The sequence below is a fragment of the Ovis canadensis genome, chromosome 7, assembly GCF_042477335.2.
Source record: "Ovis canadensis isolate MfBH-ARS-UI-01 breed Bighorn chromosome 7, ARS-UI_OviCan_v2, whole genome shotgun sequence".
Lineage (NCBI taxonomy): Eukaryota > Metazoa > Chordata > Mammalia > Artiodactyla > Bovidae > Ovis > Ovis canadensis.
The window spans coordinates 98,467,732-98,490,867 of NC_091251.1; the positions used below are offsets into that span (position 1 = coordinate 98,467,732).

At 47.9% G+C, this 23,136-nt stretch overlaps 1 protein-coding gene across 1 annotated transcript; it reads right to left on the reverse strand.

Annotated features, from left to right (window-relative positions):
* On the reverse strand, positions 1 to 21,777 carry ANGEL1 (angel homolog 1). Its single transcript, XM_069595201.1, has 10 exons — positions 21,638 to 21,777; positions 17,783 to 18,361; positions 16,625 to 16,851; positions 16,091 to 16,160; positions 15,065 to 15,498; positions 12,648 to 12,774; positions 12,228 to 12,338; positions 3,334 to 3,403; positions 2,644 to 2,807; positions 1 to 1,947 (listed from the first exon to the last, which is right to left on the reverse strand). The coding sequence occupies exons 1-10, from the start codon at positions 21,699 to 21,701 to the stop codon at positions 1,787 to 1,789; spliced, it is 2,007 nt and encodes a 668-aa protein (XP_069451302.1). The 5' UTR covers positions 21,702 to 21,777; the 3' UTR covers positions 1 to 1,786.
* Between the last annotated feature and the right edge of the window lie 1,359 nt (positions 21,778 to 23,136).

The following is a 23,136-nucleotide window of genomic DNA, read 5'->3' on the forward strand; positions in this document are numbered from 1 at the left end:
TTGGGGGGGACAGGTAAACCTTTATTTGGAAAAGAGAATTCCAATGACCATTTAAACCCCCCTTTCATTTCCAAAACAGAAACAAGTAAGAAAACACGGAGAAGATTATCTATCAAGCTCCTGCCCTCTGCCATCTTTAGCCATTTTTAAACTACACTGCCTGGCAGAAGAGAAGAGCTGACGGGCCCTAGTTCCAGGAAACAAGGAGACCGCCCTAGATGTCCGGGAAGAGACAGACAGAATGGATGGTGGGGTGTGGACAGATGGGCCTGGGGCTCAGACAGGCACATGCCCAGTACCCAGGAAACAATGCTTAAAAATACACACGCAGAGATAAATTCCCCAGAACCGAGGCATGGAAAGCTTATAACCATGAATGCAGCAGCAGAATCCAAGCTGGGTCTTTGGCTCTCAAAAAAACACAAAGGAGCAAATGTGAACCTCAGCTAACTGTCCCTAACTTTAGCCTCTCTCTGCTATATCCTCCAGTCCCGCTCTGGGGGCCACATCTGCAGGGCCACTCAGCTACTCTGAGTGACGGGAGGTATGAGGAGGAGCTGGCCAGGAACACCCCACGCCATGCCCAGCAATGAAAGGCTGAGGCCTGCAGGTGACTCGCGTGGGCGAGGGAGCTCCCTGAATGGGCCAGAGAGAGGGAAAGCAGAGACAACGAGCAGCAGAGGCCGGGCCAGCTGGAGCAAACCCTCAGGCACCGCCACGTCCGGGTCTCAGGCCACTTGTGCCCAAGGCCGCCTTTCTACTGAGAAGGCTTGGCCTGGGCTCAATCTCGGGCTTTTTTCTAGGGGCAAAAAAAGGGAAGGGAATGTGGTAGGCAGCAAACAGTAAAAAGCAGGGGGAGGCGAGGAACGGAAAGCTGCAACTGAGGTGTGTGAGGCAAGGGGGCAAGTCCCTGAGGTCTCGAGTCCGCTGCCTGCTCTCCTGCCCCGGGACTCCCACCCTCACCCTGGTCCTCCAGGGAGACCTGAGTTTCCTGACAGTTCTTTCTCCTCAGCCTTGAAGCGCTCTGAACCTCAAATCACTCTCTCTGCCCACTGACCCTCCACCCGCCACAGGGCAGCCTGGGGAAAAGGACAAGCCCTGGGGGAAGCACGCAGGCCGGTGGGGCACTCTGGGCAGGAGGCTCAGAGGCTGCAAAGACTGGAAGTGCACCCAAGTCTGCAGGGCCCACTTGTTCCAGAGCCCTGATGGAGAGGACCCCCTGGTTGGCCGGATGAATGCCTAATGAAACAGAAGATAAGGGGAGAGCAGGGCCCGTGACCCATGGCCCCAGTGTGGCAAGGGGGTTGGTCAGAGACAGGCGTGACCACGCAGAAGAGCGCGGCTCAATATGTGTGTGTTTGCAGGAGGGCTGTGCCCACGGGTCTCAGGCAGGGAGAGGGTCGGGTCAGAAGGCACCACCAAGAAATAGCCTGAAAATAAATAATCAAGGAGATCAGTAGCTCCCACAACCCTGGTAATCAAAAATCAGTGGGGAGCGCTGGATACACGGAGGGAAGGGGGGACCCCCCGCTTGTGCCTCTCCCGGGGCCACCCCCTCACGTGGCACAGGATTAGGAAGAGGCTGGGGCAGGGCAGGGACCACAGGCAGAGAATGTGGACAGGCCTGGAGAAAATCTAACCGTGGGGGAGAAGGGAACGAGGAGGGGGCAGGGAGGGGACGTTAAGTTTCTTGGATCTAAGTTTCCAGAAGCGTGGGATATTTCCACAGTCTCTGATCCGGTGAGCTCTTCTGGAAGAGAAGACGCGCTCTTCCCCTGGGAGCCCGTCATGGGGCGGTGACTTCCATCCCGAAGCTGGCCAGTAGGCAGAGGTGGTCTGAAGAGCAGAAGGGGTTGGGTAAGCCGTTGGCAGCCCAGAGGATCTCTTCAGAGAGGAGCGAGAGCCGGCCCAGGAGCTTGAGGGTTCCATCCTGATACAGCCTGCGATCTGGAGCACAGAGCGGAGGCCGGTGGGCGATGCGGCCACCCCCACATGTCCCGGGGCAGGAGGGGGCCTGCGGGAGCTTCACCTTCAAGACGCTGCATCTTCTCGGCGGCCCACCCTCCCTCTCACCTCCTGCGGCCTCTTGGACGCTCCATGTCAGTGAATGGAGTGAGTGTGTTCGGGGGCTGTAGCAAACTAGAGAATGCCCCTCCAAGCCTAGCATTATAAGACCTTCCGACTTTCCGAGAGAAGTCGGAAACCCAGAGTTTCTATGTAAAATCTGATTTTTAAACATAAAATCCAAACACTGTAAAAGACGTGCTTTAAAGAAAATAGGCGTGGGGCTGACAGACTGCCACACTGTGACCACAGTGAAGGGCGAGAAGACAAGAAACTGGATTTCTAACCTCACCAAGACCCTCACTAGCCAGCTGCCACTGAACAAATCCAATCACCTCCGGGTGCTCTATTTTGAGAAAGGAGGGATGGCTTGTTCTGCTACAAAGATAAAAAGAGAAGCCGGGCAAAGGGCCTAAGGGAAGTATGATGAGGATGACCAGCATCAGGCAGGTATGAGATCTGCTCCTTTGCCAGGCAGGTCGCAGCAGCCCAAGTCATGTGATCAGATGCCTGACCTACCATCAGCTCCCAGAGACTCTTGGGGGTGGCGTCTGGGAATCCCAGATCCACCAGGCTTACCAGTTCTGTTCCCACTCTCGCAGGACTCAGCTGAGAAGAAGATGTAATCCACTGTCGTTCCCAGACCCAGGGGCATTGTGGTGACCTCTGGGCGGCCATGCTGAGGCAGGAAATGGGTATACACCGAGGTCAGGTGCAGGCAGTGCTGGATGGTGCCCACAGTCCTACGGGGTGGAGGGGGCGATAACCAGTCAGCAAACACTACTGAACTTCTCTCAAGGTGACTTCTCTGTGGATTTTATAAAGCTTTTTAATGGAGGAGCCCAAATAACTCAACCTCAGCAAGTTCCTTCCCATGCTAACCAGAGACAGAGAGTCTTAGCTAAAATCAGCCCAGAAACAGACACATTTATATTCAGCCCTGATGATGTTCCTTATCAGCCACCCTCCTCTTGCTACCTGGTGAAGTATATATACCTCATGTGCTTTTGTCTGTGGGTCAGCAGGCTCTTCTGTGAGGCCTTACTCCCTAGGGAAACGTGCACGGGGTTCTCATTTCTAGGAACCTGGGTGGGTCGCCTCTGGCCTCTGCACACCTGTATGTTCCTCCATAACCTTATCATGTCTTAGGAGGAAGAGAAAGCCCAGCAAAGCGTTCCCCCACATCAGGCCCAGGAAGGCCAAAAGGAGCCTCTCTAATACACCTCAATGGAGCTGGGATGCAAGCAGAGGGAACTGGAAGAAAATTACCTGGGGACGTCTGGCTCAGACTCAGACGTGTCTTCCTCAATGACAGACTCAGCCCAGCCAGCAGGTCGCTCTGCAGAAGACCAGAGAGAGGAGTTTTTCATTCAAAGACAGGGAAGGAGGGCCAGAACCTTGCACCCTGAAACGGCACTCAGATCCTTGACTGGATCGTTCCAGAGGGGAAAGGGAAAGAGAAAACATGAAGGGAGAAGAAAACAATGGACCGGAGTCAGGAACTTCAGGGAGCAGACCGACAGGAGCCTCTAACACAGACATCTCTTCCCGGGTTCAGCAACTTTTAAAAAAATTTACACTTTAAGTTTTAGAATAGGTAATAACAGTCTCATGGTTACAAAACACAAAACTTAGAGAAAAACCTCAGTGAAAAAGTCTCCTTCTTACTCTGGGGCCCATGCCACTCAATTCCTCTCCCCAGGGGCAACCAGCATTACCAAATCCCTGGTATATTCCTCTAGAATCTTTTATCCCAGACAATCCATTGTGTATTTACACATATCTACATATGTATGCATATACATATGTATGCACACCCTATATATACCTATGCACATACCTATATATATACACACACATATTACCATTATCAGGAGAGAAAGGGGGAATATTATTACAGGTCCCACTGGGTGTGCTACAGTTCCTGGGGTCATAAAGAATCAGACATAGCGACTAAACAACAACAACCGACATTAGTAAGTGTTATGGACTGAATATTTGTGTCTCTTCAAAATATGTTGAAATCCTAATCCTCAATGGGATAGCATTTAGGAAGTGGGGCCTTCAGGAGGTAACCTGGCATTGAGGGTGAAGCCTTCATGAATAGGATTGATGCCCTTTTAAAAGGGATCCCAGAGAGCTGTCTCATCCTCTTTCTGCTGTGTGTAGCTACAAGTTGGCAGTTAGCAAGCAGAGCAGAGTCTTCACCAGAATCAGACCATGCTGGCACCTGGGCCCTGAACTTCCAGATTCCTGAACAGTGAAAAATAAACTTCTGTTGTTCATAACCCACTCATCTATAGTATTTTGTTATAACAACGCAAACTAAGAAAATAGAATAACAAGGATCAACAAAATTGACAAACACTTAAGACAGACTGACCAAGAAAAAAAGAGAAGACTCAAATTACTAAAACCAGGATTAAAAGAGAGGACCATCACTACCAACCTTACAGAAATATAAAAATTATAAGGATACAGTTAAAAACTGTATACCAACAAGCTAGATGACTTAGGTAAAATGAAAAAATTCCTAAAAAGACAAAAACTACATAAACTTACTCAAGAAAAAGAAGAAAATCTGAATTAGCAATTGTTGTATACTATGACCAAGTATTTTTATCCTAGAAATGTAACGGTTTAACATCTGAAAATCAATTAACAGAATGTTGAAGAACAAAAACCATGATCATCTGAATAGACAGAAAAAACCTTTGACATAATTCAACACTCCTTTATGACCAAAAAAGAAATAAAAAACCCAAACTAAAAGCAAAACAAAACTCACAACACTAAACAGAACTAGGAACAGGGCTTCCCTGGTGGCTCAGTAGTAAAGAGTCCGCCTGCCAATGCAGGAGACATGGGTTCAGTCCCTGATCCGGGAGGGTCCCACGTGCCTCGGCGCAACTAAGCCCACGTGTCACAACTACTGGTAGTTTGATATACTGCCAAGTCTCAGGAATTTCCTGTGGATATTTTAAAACTTGTCTTTGCTCTGCCTTTAAAGTTCAGAGTTTAATATGTGTCAACGAGATTTACCATACAACATGTTACTTCAGTTCAGTCGCTCAGTCATGTCTGACTCTGCAGCCCCATGGACTGCAGCATGCCAGCCTTCCCTGTCTATCACCAACCCCCGGAGTTTACTCAAGCTCATGTCCATCAAGTCGGTGATGACATCCAACCATCTCGTTGTCTGTTGTCCCCTTCTCCTCCCACCTTTAATCTTTCCCAGCATCAGGGTCTTTTCCAATGAGTCAGTTCTTCACATCAGTCAAAGTATTGGAGCTTCAGCTTCAACATCAGTCCTTCCAATGAACACTCAGGACTGATCTCCTTTAGGATGGACTGGCTGATCTCCCTGCAGTCCATGGGACTCTCAACAGTCTTCTCCAACGCCACAGCTCAAAAGCATCAATTCTTCAGTGCTCAGCATTCTTAATAGTCCAACTCACATCCATCCATGACTACTGGAAAAACCATAGTTTTGACTAGATGGACCTTTGTCAGTAAAGTAATCTCTCTGCTTTTTAATATGCTGTCTAGGTTGGCCATAGCTTTTTTCCAAGGAGCAAGCGTCTTTTAATTTCATGGCTGCAGTCACCATCTGCAGTGATTTTGGAGCCCAAGAAAATAAAGTCTCTCACTGTTTCCATTGTTTCCCCATCTATTTTCCATGAAGTGATGGGACCAGATGGCATGATCTTAGTTTTCTGAATGTTGAGTTTTAAGCCAACATTTTTCTCTCTCCTCTTTCCCTTTCATCAAGAGGCTCTTTAGCTCCTCTTCACTTTCTGCCATAAGGGTGGTGTCATCTGCATATCTGAGGTTATTGATATTTCTCCCAGCAATCTTGATTCCAGCTTGTGCTTCATCAGCCCAGCGTTTCTCACGATGTACTCTGCATAGAAGTTAAATAAGCAGGGTGACATATACAGCCTTGACATACTCCTTTCTAGATTTAGAACCAGTCTGCTGTTTCATGCCCAGTTCTAACTATTGCTTCTTGACCTGCATACAGATTTCTCAGGAGGGAGGTCAGGTGGTCTGGTAGTCCTATCTCTTGAAGAATTTTCCACAGTTTGCTGTGATCCACACAGTCAAAGGCTTTGGCATAGGCTATAAAGCAGATGTTTTTCGGGAACTCTTGCTTTTCCAATTATTCAATGGATGTTGGCAATTTGATCTCTGGTCCCTCTGCCTCTTCTAAAACCAGCTTGAACATCTGGAAGTTCACAGTTCATGTACTGTTGAAGCTTGGCTTGGAGAATGTTGAGCATTACTTCACTAGTGTGTGAGATGAGTGTAATTGTGCGGTAGTTTGAGCATTCTTTGGCATCGCCTTTCTTTGGGATTGGAATGAAAACTGACCTTTTCCAGTCCTGTGGCCACTGCTGAGTTTTCCAAATTTGCTGGCATATTGAGTGCAGCACTTTCACAGCATCATCTTTTAGGATTTGAAATAGCTCAACTGGAATTCCATCACCTCCACTAGCTTTGTTCATAGTGATGCTTCTTAAGGCCCACTTGACTTCACATTCCAGGATGTCTGGTTCTAAGTGAGTGATCATACCATGATGGTTATCTGGGTCATGAAGATCTTTTTTGTATAGCTCTTCAGTGTATTCTTGCCACCTCTTCTTAATATCTTCTGCTTCTGCACTCATTTCACATGCTAGCAAGGTAATGCTCAAAATCCTTCAAGTTAGGCTTCCACAGTACGTGAAGCAAGAACTTCCAGATGTACAAGTTTGATTTAGAAAAGGCAGAGGAACCAGACATCAAATTGCCAACATTCGTTGGATCACAGAAAAAGCTAGAGAATTCCAGAAAAACATCTACTTCTGTTTCACTGACTACATGAAAACCTTTGACTGTGTGGATCACAACAAACTGTGGAAAATTCTTAAAGAGATGGGAATGCCAGACCACCTGACTTGTCTCCTGAGAAACCTGTATGTGGGTTAAAAAGCACCAGTTAGAACCAGACATGGAACAATGGACTGGTTCAAAATTGGGGAAGGAGTACAACAAGGCTGTATACTGTCACCCTGCTTATTTAACTTCTATGCAGAGTACATCATGTGAAATGCCAGGCTGGATGAATCACAAGCTGAAATCAAGACTGCAGACATGCAGATGATACCACTCTAACGGCAGAAAGTAAAGAGAAACTAAGCCTCTTGATGAGGGTAAAGGAGGAGAGTGAAAAACTGATTTAAAACTCAACATTCAAAAAGCTAAAATCATGGCATCTGTTTCATGACAAATAGAAGAGGGAAAAATGGGAGTAGTGACAGATTTTATTTTCTTAGGCTCCAAAATCACTGTGGACATTAAGTGCAGTAATGAGATTTAAAAGACACTTGCTCTTTGGAAGGAAAGCTATGACAAACCTAGACATTGTATTAAAAAGCAGAGACATCAGTTAACTGACAAAGGTCCCTATAGTCAAGGCTATGGTTTTTCTAATAGTCATGTATGGATGTGAAGTTGGACCATAAAGAAGGCTGAGCACTGAAAAATTTATGCTTTTGAATTGTGGTGCTGGAAAAGACTCTTGAGAGTCCTTTGGACTGCAAGGAGATCAAACCAGTCAAGCCTAAAGGAAATCAACCCTGAATATTCATTTGAAGGACTGATGCTGAAGCTGAAGCTCCAACACTTTGGCCACCTGATGCGAAGAGTAGACTCACTGGAAAAGAGCCTAACGCTGTAAAAGACTGAGGGCAGGAGGAGAAGAGGCCAACAGAGGATGAGATGGTTAGATAACATCACTCACTCAATGGACATGAGTTTGAGCAAACTCTGGGAGATTACAAAGGACAGGAAAGCCTGGCATCCTGCAGTCCATGGTGTTGCAAAGCGTTGGATACAACTTAGCGACTAAACAACAACCATATCCAATTAAGTGAAAGTTGCTCAGTTGTGTCCAACTCTTTGCGACCCCATGGACTACACAGTCCATGGACTTCTCCAGGCCAGAATACTGGAGTGGTGGCCTTTCCCTTCTCCAGGGGATCCTCCCAACCCAGGGATCGAACCCAGGTCTCCCACATTGCAGGCGGATTCTTTACCAGCTGAGCCACAAGGGAAGCCCATATCCAATTAAAAGGGATTCTAAAAAAAGGAAGCAGAGAGTAGAAAATTATTGAAGAAATTACCAGCAAACCATCATGACATTTCAGAAATCAAGGGATTAGAGAGAATGACCAGAGTCTCAGGGAGGCAAAATACGTGACATACAAAGAAAGGATCAAGAATCAAAATAGAAGCAGACTTCTCATTAGCAATACTGGAGACTGCACGACAATGGACTAAATTAATCTCCAAACTAGACCTTTACTCTTACCAAAACCTCATACAAGTGTGAGAACAAAAAACAGAAAAAAAAAAAAATCAAGTGTTTTTGGTTTATTTAGCACATGAAAAGAAAAACCAAAGAGAAAGGAAAACTGGTTCTCTCAGCAACAAGTTCTCCCCCTGCAGCTCTGTGTACGAACAGCACCGCTCTGGCAGTTACACGGGACCCAGACCTCTGGCTGCCCTACCAGGCTGCACGAACACACTGGCCCCAACTGGCCCCATCTGAGTTAAGACAGCTTCCTGGAGCATTCAGCACGGGTAGCAGCAGAGAAAGTAAGGTCTGCAAATACCTGGGAAAAGGATAGTAAGCTGTGCAGAAATAAGCCAGTCCAAAAGCTGGATTCTGAATTTTCTTGGTTCAAAACCTGATCAGACAGCTTTGCTCTGTGGCCATCTGGCCAGTTTGTAAATAGTAGTTGCTGCTGCTAAGTCACTTCAGTCGTGTCCGACTCTATGCGACCCCATAGATGGCAGCCCACCAGGCTCCCCCGTCCCTGGGATTCTCCAGGCAAGAACATTGAGTGGGTTGCCATTTCCTTCTCCAATGCATGAAAGTGAAAAGTGAAAGTGAAGTCGCTCAGTCATGTTCGACTCTTAGCGACCCCATGGACTGCAGCCTCCCAGCCTCCTCTGTTCATGGGATTTTCCAGACAAGAATAGTAGAGTGGGTTGCCATTGCCTTCTCCAGTAAATAGTTAGTCCACTGTCTTACAAAAGTCATCTATTAGCAACTGTTTTTTTTTCCTAGAATGCCCTTAACTAGGCTTACGCTTTATTCTTGGCATGTTAAAAGACCCAAAGCTCTGTAAATAAATGGAAATATGCAAGTGCTCATGAAAAAGAAAACATAGTAACCCCTTTTGGTGTCTTTAAGAACCATACTGGAAAGAAGAAACCACTAATAATTTAAAATATTTATAAGGGGGACTTAAAATTTAGATTCCCATCTTATGAAGTATTCCCTCAAAAAGAAAATGAGGGAGCATGAGAATCACAATGTTTCTTTCTTTTTTTTCATACGTGTTATGTAGAACACACTAGCACCATGCAATGTCAACTTGTGGGAAAGTCAGACCATCACTGCCTACCACTGAGCTCCTCTTGCAACTGAGATGCTTCCCATTAAAACCAGTATCACAGTCAAGTTGGCAAGTTTTACTGTGCACAGCTGGGCTGGATGACTCTGGCGCCAGATTGGAAATATTATTTGATAGCACATCTAAACAAGTCCTCCAGAAAAGAAGATGACACACAATGATCTCCTGGTACTGAACTCATCTTTCTACTCATGGTCTACTAAAAGTGATGGTAGCTTTTTAGACTCAGGAGCCTGTTCAGCCCTGGATGGGGGTACTGAACAAACAGAAAGGCACGTTCACGGTTTGTGGAGGATGGGTGTGTTTACTCAAATTTAATCTCAGTTTTGAAAATACTGCTATTATTGGGCACTGTTAGTGAACTGGATATTTTCCCCCTACATAATGATTCTACTTACAAAGTGATTGTCAGTATGTATTTAAAGTTCTTATTTTGTTATTAAATCAAAATGCTTATTTTATGTTTCAAGTACAGTACTGATTTTTTAAAAACAATCTATTCTTAACAAGGAATTACGTATGTGGGATGCTACTACGGTTTAACTTGAGGATTCTGAATTCTTAAAACACTCATCCACAGCTTCCCTGCCTGAGTCCAGCTGACACAAGCACTTACCCCAGTTCCTGGCGCACGCCAGTTGCTCTGCACACAGTTATTATTGCTATCACCACCGCTGTAATAATATATTAGCTTTGCAAATAAGAAAAAAACCCAAGCCATTGAAATGCTCCCTTCTTTGTGTAAAATGCCAATGCAAGTTAAATTCCTTCAAGAAAACGATGAATTCATTGCTTACCACCAGTCCTTTTGTTAATACTACAGTTTTTTCAGTCACTGCTTGGTCATCTTAAGTTATTCTTCTAGCATTTTCTTCAAGAAAGAGTTTGGATTGAGTATAAAATTCTTGAGACATATCTTCTTCCCTGGAAACTTTACTCTCCCAGTGTTCTAGAGTTGAATGTTAGTTTTAAAAAATCTGAAGCCTACCTAATTATTTTTACCTTTAAAGGTAGCCCGATTTAAAAAAAAAAAAAGGTATCCCACTCTTTTTGTCCAAAAGATTCTTTCATCTTTGACTTCTGTTAACTTCATTTGGAGGTCTTACTGTTGACTCTCCTCAGTTTTCCCTGAGACGTCGTATATCCTTCTCAATCCAAAGATTCAGATCTCTTCATCTTGGGAAAATCTTCCTTATATCCTACCTTTAAATACTCCTTTTGTGCCATGATATTGGCTTTCTTCCTTGTAAACGCCAATTATGTACATATTCAATCTCCGTAACTTCCACTCCTGTCATAGTCTCTCTGGCACTTTCTCTCTTTCCTGGCCTCTGCCTCTTGTTTTCAGCAATGCCTCTTCTCTCTTGTGCTGCATCTAATTTTGGCTTCATTCTAAGTGATTTTTTTTCACTTTTTATTCCACTTCTTTCCTGAGCTCAGCAGCTTAAATTTCATCCTCTGGATCTGCATTCCAAGTAATGGGCATTTTCCTTACGACACAGGGTTGTGTGAGTCCTTTTAACCTTTACATCCCCCAGCCAAAAAAAAAGTGTAGCTCCGTAAGCATTTCATCTCCACCCTGCCACTTAAACAGACTGCTTCATGCAAAGATGGCTTGATTCCTTGATCAGTCTTTCCTCCAGCGCCTCTCTGGACAAAAAGGGTTCAGGCAATTTCATTTCACAACCTGTGCCATCCTATTCCTATTGATGAAACAAGGGATTCTGATTTTGTGCCTCAAGGTTCGCGCCTCACCATGAGGAAATGCACCCTGCCGGTCCTTCCTGAGATTCATACACGCCCCACAGACGAGTCTCTTCGCACCTCCTCCAGCCGGATCGCCAGTGCTTCCTGCAGCCATTCCACCTGTGCTGTGCTTCCCGATTTCAGATATCTTCAGGTCTCCTAGCGTTCTCAAAGATGGAGTTTGGTTTTTTTTTTCATTCTCCTTGTTGCTTTGGAGTAGTAGTTTCACAGACAAGAAGTGGAGAATGTCAAGTATATACTCTGCTATGCACCATCTGAAAGTTCTCAGTAGGAGTAACTTTTTACTACAACCAGGAGTACTGTCACCTTACGATTTTCACGTCTGTTTTCTCTCTTATATATGCCGTACACGTGCTGCTGCTGCTGCTAAGTCACTTCAGTCGTGTCCAACTCTGTGCGACCCCATGGACCACAGCCCACCAGGCTCCCCCATCCCTGGGATTCTCCAGGCAAGAACACTGGAGTGGGTTGCCATTTCCTTCTCCAATCCATGAAAGTGAAAAGTGAAAGTTAAGTTGCTCAGTCGTGTCCAACTCTTAGTGACCCCATGGACTGCAGCCTACCAGCCTCCTCCATCTACAGGATTTTCCAGGCAAGAGTACTGGAGTGGGGTGCCATTGCCTTCTCCGTACACATGCTAGGTATGTATTAGCAACTTTAGCTTACAAAGCTTCTGGCATACTCAAGGTCTCAAAGCTGGTTAGAACCCAAGTCTCTTGATTCCTAGTCCATGTTCTCAATACATGGCACATGGCCAGTGAACCTCACTGACCTTCCCCTTAAGTGTATTTTTTACCAGAAGCTGATATCTAAGAATTATACCTATAAAAGACTAAAACCCACATGACTGACAAACATTAGAAGTGAAGAGGAAAGAAGACCAAGCTGACTCAGTTGGACAAGTCAGGGAACAAGCTGAGCTCCCGTTACCTGGCTTAGTGTCTGTCACTCCTTCCAGAAGAACCAGTCCCACAGGTCGCTGGCAGGCAATGCTACAGAAGCGGAAACGCAGCAGGAAGTCTCGGCTATACTTGCGTCTCTCTGTAAACCAGGGAAAGCCATACAGTGAAAGGAAGGAAGAGGAGCCACGTGCTGGGACTTCCTCAATCCCAAGAAGCTTCCAGTGTAGGGACACGGAGGGAGTCTGGCCCTGAAGACGAGGAGATTTTCCAAAGGCTATGGTGGACAGTTGTCCGTTTCACTGGGGGACCACGAGGAGGACGATGGAAAGTATAAAGGAATGTGCTCAGAGAACTGAGGGAATTACGCCTTCTCTTGTCAGTGAGGTGCTAGCTTTCTCCCAAGACGGGCAGGGAGGGACAACCAACCAGGACAACCGCACGTGCTCACCTGAGCTCGTGGGATGACAGGAGGTGACATACTGACAGCAGTCAGTGATACCCAGGGAGCTGGGCCACAGTGGGGCCTGCAGCTTCCTCTGATAAAGCTGATGGGAGAAGTCTTCCTGTCCAGATACCTATGAGCGAAGAGCAGACGGCAATGAGGAATCTGAGACGGAGAAAGAGAGAAGCCCATGTCTGGGGACATATGGACAAACATACACACACAGTCACACTATGTACAAAACACATCAGTCTCGGGAAAGTTAAACATAAGGAACTAATTAAAACTTTTTTTTTTTAATTAGAAACACTGAAATGTCCACGAGACAGGGATAAGGGGAAAGAAAATAAGGTCTGTGAAACAAAGAAAAAAGAACCATGTGAACACAGGGTCCCCTAAATTTCACCTTGGAAAAATCTACACTACTCTGCCAGGGAGAATCCGCTTTCAAGGGCTTTAATTTGCCAGGGGAAAAGGCTTGTTTGGATCTTTGGATCTTCTGGATCGAAGTCTAGCATCTAAAGCCCATTACTGGGAAATCACAGGGTCAAACCAAATGGGAAATGCACCAAAGCACTTTACCGTATCTATGCCACCATCCTCAGTCAAAGCCCATGAGCAGCCTGGGAGCAGACGGAACGTAGTAGGGGAAACATTCAGCAGCATCAGTCATCTGCACATCTCCAACGAATGTAGCAAAATCCCCTTTATTTCATTTACAAACAACAAATATTTGAATGCCAACTAGGTGCAAGACATTAGCCATGTGCTGGGGAGATAATCTCTCTGCCCGCAAAGGACAAACACTTTCAGTATGCCATCAGAAGGAAACACCTTCAATTGAATGGCCATTTACTAGCTGCGTCACTTTGGGCAAGTCAGTTAACACCTCTTGGGTTCCATATCCTCTCCTATTGAATGGGATAATAATACCACAGACAACTAAGAATCTTGACAACAATAACTACTACCAATTATTGACTGCTCCCTTTGAAGCAGGAACTGGAAAACACTTGTGTGCATTATTTTAGTGAATCCACCAAAGAAGACCCTCAGAAGTAGGTCTCATCATATTCCCCAGGATATGATGAGGCCAGTGGGGCTCACGGGAGGGAAGTAACTTGCCCAAGGTGGCAGAGCAGGGATCTGGATGCAGGACTGTCTGGCTTCCAAATGAGGGCTCTGAATCACTCTGCTTAATGGCAGCTGTCATGTGGGAGGCCATTCCCAAGTCTACTTCTCATTCCCTGAGCCCCTTGGCAACAGCAGCAGCCTCCTGGCAGGATAATGCCTTCCTCTTTGCATGTGGCAACCAGGACATCGCTGGCACCTAAGTAACCTCATTAAAATAAAAGCCCAAAGGGCTCGACAACAATTCAGTCATCTTACGTCCTTTCACCACTGCGCCTTGCCAAAAGTTAAGGAACAAATTGGATCAGCAGGAGCAAAAGAGAGAAACAAGGAGATTAAGTGACATATAAAGGAATCAGCACAAGCTGAATGCTCCTCAGCAGGGCTAAATGAAGCACAATAAAACTGTAATACAGCTATGTTACAAAGATTCAGCAGTCAATAGGAATGAGATAGATACATATGTACATTGTTAAGTAAAAAAAAAAAAAGCTAGAAAATAAAATATACAGTAATATGTCATGTTTACAAACACATACAATAGAGTAGATATCAGCCATTAGAAGCAGTCTCAGCACAGTACTGGAGGGCAAGAGCCCCGGGGCCAGACCACCTGATTACAAATCCTGGCTCCACCACTAAGGACCTGCACAAACTATAGAGAGTAAATGACCTAACTTTCTCTATGCCTTGAGTTTCTCACTTATAAAATAGAAGCAATGATAGAATTTGTGGAAACTAATGAGTTAACGTAGGTAAAGTGCTTAAAATAGCATCTGGCAGAGTTAGTGATTAATAAATAGAGACTATGACAGTTACATCACCAGAGCAGTTTAGGTAGCACTGCAAATGCACAGAAAATGACCTGGAAGAACAGCACCAAACTCTGAACAGTTATTACGAGACTCTAAGGGGAGACGTGGGAAATGCAGGTAATAAAGCGGGCTTTGGTCTTAAGCCCGCTTTATCACCTCCATTTCCCATGTCTCCCCTTTGAGTCACGTAATAATGTTTGAATCCTTATAGAGAGGTACTTGTGTATATCTGTGCATTTACTTATGTACTTGTAAACTAAACATAAATTAATGATAAACCCGAAAGGATTCCAGGATACCAAAGGCACTCACGAGCTCCCAACTTCCAGGTATGGGTACCAGAGCTATCAACAGGACACGAGAAAGCAGGAGGGAGGCAGCACAGGAGTCCCCTGGGTCCCTGCCACAGAAGCAGCCCTGCATGCCACACCCCAATCCCCCTGTAAGTCAAGCCAGCAGTGGCCGCTCCCATCTCACCTTCCAGGCTGGCATCCCGTGGTACTGGAGCTCTCCGTCCCTGATGAAGTTGTAGAGAGGTGAGTCGGGGACGGAGTTCAGGTCCCCACACAGGACGATGGGGCAGTGGCTGCCGTCTGACAGCCTGGCCACCTTGTCCACTTCGGCCAGGAGAATGGCCATCTGGGCCAGCTTGACGTCGCCCCGCCGTGGGTTGTACAGGACGTGGGTATTTGCCACACATAAGGGGGCCACCGAGACTTGCCCCAGGCCTTCTGGGACCAGTGGCTGCAGCAGCAACACTAAGCCCACGTTGTCCCGATTGAGGAGCTCCAAGCCAGGCCGAAAGTACTCCACGGGGCTGGCGCAGAGCAGACGGAATCTCGTGGGCTTGTAGCAGACAGCACAGCCATCTGTCTTACACCCGGTCCTCCTCTTGTAGAAACAGGTAAAGCCTGCAAGGAACACCCCGCCAAGGAGATGGGTCAGAGTCCTTGAACCCTGCATCCCTCCAACCAATGCCAGCAGCCCAGGTGTGTGTGCCCAGTGCACCGCTCCTGCTGCTCAACACGGGGGAGTCTGTGTCCTGACACATCCCTGGGTTCTGCAGAGGTTCCCTTACAGCGGTAACCAGATGGCTGTGCAGCTAGAAGGGGAAGGAGGGACAGAAGGGTGTGATAGGAAAAGCATGGACTCCGGGGTAAGACAAGTTGGAGTCCAGGCTCCACAAGCTATGAGCTTTTTTATTTATAGCTTTGTGACCTTTGAGCTAGTCAGTCAAATTTTCTGAATCTCAGTCTCCTCCCTATAAAACGGGGGTAATAATTTCAGCCTCAGAGAGTTGGTAAATAGATGTAAATAAATGGCAATGTATGTCAGAACCACTTTAAAACTTCAGGACTCTTGTTTTTCTTCTTACTCCACAAGAGGGAGCTAGCTCACAGGTGAGAGGGTTCACTGAGATGAAAGAAGAGATGGTGTGTTCAATAGAGGGCAGACAGGGTGGAAGGAAAAAAGCCTGGCACACGTGCCAAGGAGCGGCATTACCCATCATTCTCAGAGAGGGCTCCAGCTGCTCCCAGTAATGATCTTCCTGGACTTCCTGGAGACACAAGATCTGGGGAAACGACACAGAGACCAGTCACTCCAGGGTAACGGAGGGCACCGCAGTGTGACTCCCACCCCAGGAGCGGACGCTGAAGCCACGTGGGAAGCTGCTGTGGGTCTCAGGCTGGGCCACACTGACACTTCCTCTGGGGGCTGACTCTTCCCAGACTGCCACTCCAGCAAACAGGCCCCGAGTGAAGCTGGATTTTCCTGCTCCTTGAATCCCTCAAGTCTTCTTCCCTGCCTAAAGGTGCTAGCGAGGGTGTACCTATAGAGAGGCATCTTAGTATCTGCCCAAAACTCATTTATACCAGGCAGCAAGTTCCCATCCTAAGCCGGACTCCAATCACATGAACAACTGTGGGTGAACTCATTTCTCTAAGGGCACAGGGAAACAGCCAGGGTCCGAAGCAAATGCAAGATGGCACACCCCCATCCATCCCACCCTCCCCGCCTGCCCCGGCCTTCGCTTACGTCCGGGTCCCAATGCTGGAATTCCTGCATGAGATTAGCAAAGCGATAGTTCCAGTTGAGGATGTCTGGGTGGCAATGCAAATAGAGCTCGGAGCTCTGCTGCATCAGGTCCTGGGCCAGGATATTATAGGACATCAGAGTGAACTGGAACTGAGGGCCATCCCCTGCTTCCAGGCCCTGAACATCTGGCTGAGTGGAGAAATCCTCCCATTCTCGCCACAAGATTTCTGCAAAGGGGTTGGGAAGAAGAGGTCCATGGTTGAGTCCATGCTATCCACAGGGCCTACCATCTCTACTCTGGCCCAGCGATACTGTGACAAAGTTCCCTTTCTCATTTTCCCTGTCATCCGTCCCTTTCTGTGGTGATCTGAACAACACTCTAAGGACAGCCTCAGACCAGAGAGTAAGCGCCACAAAGCCAGAGACAATCTTGGCCTGTTCACCACTGTATCCCTAGTACCTGGCTTAGTACCTGGTACTTAGTCCACTAAAATTCACTAAACATGGCCAGCAACTCCTCACTTTTGATAAAGCCATTGGTCTCCAGGGAATCACTCAGATGAATGCGCTTAACAGTCATCTGAGATTAAAGACATTTCTAGAGTAGTCTCAGCCTTGGCTGTTTTCTGACCTCTACACCTGGAAGGGCCTACAGAACCAGAAACTGTAATGTGTCCCCTATATCCCCTAGAGCAGGGAGCTAGCTGTAGAGTGGACTGCAAACCTATGTGAGGCACAGCCTCATTCTCCAGATTTTCATGGAAGCCCAATATGTAACACAGATAAAAATGGAGTTATCCTGTTTGGGGCAGAGAAAGTGAAATCCCTGAGAGCTCTCTACCCTTACCCCAGGTTCCTCCAGACAACCAGTAACACAGAGAATGAGAGCTAGGGTCTGCTTTCAGTTCTACCACTACCTAGCTATGTGACTTTCGGCATGTCCTGCCACCTCTCCGAGCCTTGATGACTCCATCTCAAAAGGCCACAGGGCTAGATGAAATGACCTCTAAGGCCCCTCTGGATTTGCCGCTGCAAGTCTCAGAAAATCAGAATGTGGCGGCAGAGCTCTACACAAAAGGGCCTTCTCTTTAGCAACGGCTTTGCCCACCTCCGAGACGACCGCTGCCCCGGCTCGCTCAACCAGCTGTCAAGACTCACCATGATATGGGATTTCCACTGGGGGAGGCTGAAGCTGCCCCAGACCCTCAAAGGGCCAGACGGCAGCCTCTTCCTGGGGCACACGCTCCGGTGCGATGCTCCAGGCCACCATCGCAGGGTCCTCATCCCACTGTTCTGTGGCCAGCGCACCCATGGGGAGGACGGCACAGTCTGTGTACTGGGGGCCGGTCTGCACGGGCACTGCTGCCCACATTGGGCCCTCGACCTCCGGCAGCAGCTCCTCCTCTCCTAGCACCTCGGGAAAAGGCTCCTCCAGGTTCTCTGCTGCCCGCAGGTCACTCAGCTGCCTGCTGGACCACTTGTCCTCAGGAGCAGCATCCTGTTCTCCAGGATTATCCATCAGGAGGGCCAGGCTGCTCTCGGCGAGTCCCTTATCTACAAGGGGACCATCGCTCACAGTTGACAGCACCTGGCTCGACCCTTCTTCCCGCCACTGCTGCAGCAGGCCCTCACACTCCTCCTGGTCGGGGCCCCGAGGGGCCATGGCAAAGTCGCCTTCTACCTGGGAGGACGAGCTCTTCGCCAGGAGGACATTTTTTCGACATGTGAAGAAAGCATCTAAAAAGAAAGCCAAAATACCATGTTATAAGATGATGGCATCATTCAACTCACACTCCTCTCTCAACTTCTGATATAAGTCTCGTGTGCGTGCATGCTCAGTCGCTTCAGTAGTGTCCGACTCTTTGCAACCCTATGGACTGTAGCCCGCCAGGCTCCTCTGTCCATGGGATTCTCCAGGCAAGAATACTGGAGCAGGTTGCCACGCCCTCCTCCAGGGGATCTTCCTGACCCAGGGACTGAACCTGGGTCTCCTGCACTGCAGGCAGATTCTTTACCACTGAGCCACAAGAAAGCCAGTAAGTCCCATACAAGCAAGAATCATATCCACCGTGCTCACCATTGTATCATCACTGAACCTGCCTGTTTTAGGGTCTGGAACATAATCATCACCAGAGCCAAGTGCTTACTATGTGTCAGGCACTGTTCTAAGGACTTTACAAGTATTAACTAATTTACATGGTAGGGATCTGATAAATACTCTGTGCGTGAATGAAAGAATGGCTATCCCATATAATCGAGAACAGAGATGATCACATATAACCACGCTCCTTTTGTCTGGAGGCTAAGAATCCTATTAACTTCAACTCTCTGGTTCTAAGAGCCACATGACACTGGAACCAGCACTTGACCATAATCATAACTGTGGGTTGTGGCCCAGCACCGAAATGAACAAAACTGTGTGACCTTAGACAATGCCCCTAGTGAGATGGACTTACTCTTGACTGTAAAATGAGGACGAGAGAACTGTGAATTGGATAATCCCCAAGAGCTTTTCTAGTTCTATAAATTTCCCCGTCTATGAATGCATTCCAACAGAAAGTAGACAAAAAGGGTGTCTCAAAATCTGGACAATCTACCTTTTAGCAAAGGCCTGGGGTCCTCTTCTCAAAGCTATTTATTCTACTCATAAATCTTCACAAATATCATTATCAGCTTTCCCATTCCATAGCGCTCTGCTCCTGCTAAGTCACTTCAGTTGTGTCCAACTCTGTGCGACCCCATAGACGGCAGCCCACCAGGCTCCCCCGTCCCTGGGATTCTCCAGGCAAGAACACTGGAGTGGGTTGCCATTTCCTTCTCCAATGCATGAAAGTGAAAAGTGAAAGTGAAGTGGCTCAGTCGTGTCCGAGTCTTCACAACCCCATGGACTGCAGCCCACCAAGCTCCTCCGTCCATGGGATTTTCCAGGCAAGAGTACTGGAGTGGTGAGCCATTGCCTTCTAGAGGCTGCAAATCAGAAGGTGCCAACAACTCAGCAAGAGATAGCCGCCACCTCTCTGCTACAGCAGCCACAATGACAGCCAACAGGCAAAAGAAAGTAGGTGGGAAAAACTCTAAAATTAGAGGCCCCCAAAATCCAAGCACAGTACTGTGGTGCAGACAAAACATCCCCCAACCAACACACACTAAGTCACTTGTTTATATCACCCAAGTGACATGGATGATGTCCCTCCATCACTGGAGACGCATTTCATCAGTTCCTTTTTTTCAGGCAAGAAAAACTTCAAAATGGCTCAAATGTTGAAAGACACTCTTATTTATGGCCTGTGTGGATTTAGATCCCTCAAACCTCAAAGTGGTGATTCTGCCCTCAAAGAACATTTCCACATCGTCTGGAGGAACAGTGGTCGTCCCAACTGTGGGGACGCTACTGGCATCTAGTGGTTACAGGATAAAGAGATGGTGAGCATCCTGCAGTGAGAGACAGCTCCACAAGGAACTACCAAATATCAATAGTACTGAGAGTGGGAAACTCTGCTTTAAACCTATGTGCTGGGTTGCTGGTTTTAGTCTCAGGGACTCGCTAATTCACTGCCCTTTGAAACATCCTCTATTTATACCAAATGGCAAAAGTTCTTTGATTTATATGTGTGAGGTTACTAGTTTTCAAATTTAGGTTTTGATTGGTGGTGGTTTGTGTTTTTCAGCAGAATTTTCATTCAAGATAGAAAATCTGTAGAAACCAAATACACAAATAGGACTACGTTAATAGGTGTGTACCTATGGATGGGGGGAGGCCCACACCTATGGGTGGGAGGGCAGCCAAAACTCTGGCTACTGGTCAAGAAACCTCTGGACTAGAGGTCACTAAGTATAGGTCACTAAGACTGCCATTATGAACAGTGGCAAAGCTCAAGAAATAGCAGCAACATGGTTAGAGGAATATGCGATGGTTCTCTGAAAGCAATGCCTTCTGTGGAGTTCCTCATTTCTAAGGAGTATGTATACACAAAACATTCTCGGATTCCTGAACTGAGTGCCTACTATAGTCTGGGTAGTATGTTAGCAGTAGATACAGTGAGCATAACAGACAGCCCTGCCTTCCTGGAGCCTGCATTCTAGTGCGCAGATACAAACATACATGTACATACTTTAAGTGTTTTATATGAAATATGAAGTAACAGATATTACACACACAAAATGTAAAATTCCAAAAAGGAAAAGCGCAGAATGCACACAGCTGGACCTATTTCTAAGAAATAGAAATTACTCTATTCTATTCTAAAACTCCTTCTTAGTCTGTCCTGTCCCCTAAAATGCCAGAGAGAAGTCCAGGAGTGCTGTGCGATCTCCGAGCGGAACGGATGGTCTCTTAAGAACAAGAACCTCGGAAAAGTCAAAGGCCAGGAATGGGGTGCGCGGGCAAACCCCGGCAAAGTTAAACAGTAACTCTTCTCCAGGCCGCCGCTGAGCACTGCCTCCACCCACGACATGTCTAAGCGCACGGAACAACTGTTTCAAAGATGAGGTTTCAACGTGTCTCTGGATTCTGCTGTTTTTCAACCAAACACTCCGCAGAGAGGCAGCTCGGAAAGGCGACTGTGGAGTCGACCCAGGGGAAGACAAAGCAAGTCCAGGTCTTCAGTCCACAGACCCCTAAAGGCCGAAGGCCCCTGTCCACGGAGAATTCGGGCACTCGCCTCGGCCCCCAAGGGGGCCAACCCTCCCTGACCCCCCGAGAAGTGACTCAGCGGGCCCCGGAGCCTCTCCGCGCCGGCGGGGCCAGAAAGTGGGGGAGAGGGGGGGCTCCGCCCCTCCCCCGGCAGCCTCCACGCTGTAACTGTGGCCCGACGCCTCCAGGCCACCGGCGTGAGGAGGTGGGTGGGGGGTGCCGCCCACGAGGGTCGCCGGCCAGGCCTGGGCCTCGCGGAGTCCAGGATAAACCGGTCGTGAGGCCGGCCGCGCAACGCACGCCGCCCAAGACCCCGCGGGGGCCCCGCCAAGGCAGGCCCGGAGGCTTGGCACCCGCCCTTCAGGACGCGGGGCCGGTACCTGAGAGGGCGCGGAAAAGGCGCGCGGCCGGCAGCAGCAGGTAACACAGACACGACGCGATCATGGCCGGCCGCCCGCGCCCGCCGCCCCTTCTCTCCGTCACGGCGAGCCGGTCTCCCTCCGCTAGCCCTGCCCCCGGCTCCGCCCCGCTCCCGGGCCCGCCCCGCCCCTCCGGCTCCGCGCCCCGCCTCCCCGGCTCCGCCCGCCTCCCCGGCCTTGCTCACTTGACCCAGCTGCGCTTCAACAACAACTTTATTGGGCACGCAGGGCCAAGATTGGGAGACAGTTCCCAAGGCAACCGAGCGGAGCCTGCAGGGCCTGGCTGCCGGCAGCGGCGGCGGCACCAGGTGCCCCGGCATTTAACATTAAACCCCTCCTTGCAGGCCCCGTAGTGTTATTACTAGTCCACGGTTTTATTCCCACTTCTGCCGCTTGACTGGGTGTCCACCTTGGGTACGCCACCTAACCATTCCTTCCATCGGTTACCACGTCTGTAAAATGAGGGGCTAGACTTTGTCTCTTTAAGGTCTCACCCAGCATGACTTCTGTGATCTTACCCTTCTCAGCTTACATTGGAGACAGAAAACTCTTCCTCATTTTTCTCCTTTTCTTAACTCTCTTCCCCAGCTTAGATTTAGGTCACACATCAAGTCCATTCCTTGCTTCAGCACATACGATTTTGTCTCCTGCCTCATCCTGTTCCAAAGGGGCCCTTTCCCCCGTAATTTTGAAGAAAGGGGGTGTCCCACTGGTAAGGGAGCCAAAAAGGGAGGTGGGAACCCTCCACAAAGGCAACTGGACCAAGTCTGGTTGGTTGGTTCATTTTCCTCCGGATGTCTGTGACAATGCCAGGCACATAGTAGGGACTAGATAAACCTTGTTGACAGAATAAAATATATGTCACTAAAAGAAGGCTAGTTCTTCCACCAGCTCTGTGCTACCCAGACCTCTTTAATCCTGTCTTCCCCTTTCCCACTCTCCATCTCCTGCCCGACCACACTGTAAAGAAGGAGTGATCGTTCAGTACCCCCAGTTTCAGTACCCAGTGTCTGAGCTGTGCGATTTCCGATTTGGGACTGGCGCCTTGGTTGTTCCGGGAAGCCCTCTGGAGAGTCACCAGATCCAGGACCAGCTGGGTACATCATAACACTGCAAGGCTGGAAGGAGGAAGGAGGAGTCAGTACAGCGGCCTTCCCACCCTGGCCCCTTAGCTCTATAGGTGGCGTGTGCCTTCATGCAATCCTACTCTTACCTTCTCCAGAGATGAAGCAGAGGCTGCTGGGGTAATCTGAAGACTGGAAAGCCTCTTAGGAACTAGCACATAACTGCCTAAGGAGCCCCCCAAATCAGATTGACCTCCTTAATATGTGCTTAAATAAACCTTCCTTGCATGTCCTTCCATTTTGTCCCAATAATTACCTAAAGTTGAAGTTCCAAATCAGATCCTAAATCAAGGCACTTATCTGGAGACTATGTGTATGTGTGCGTGTATTTAGTGG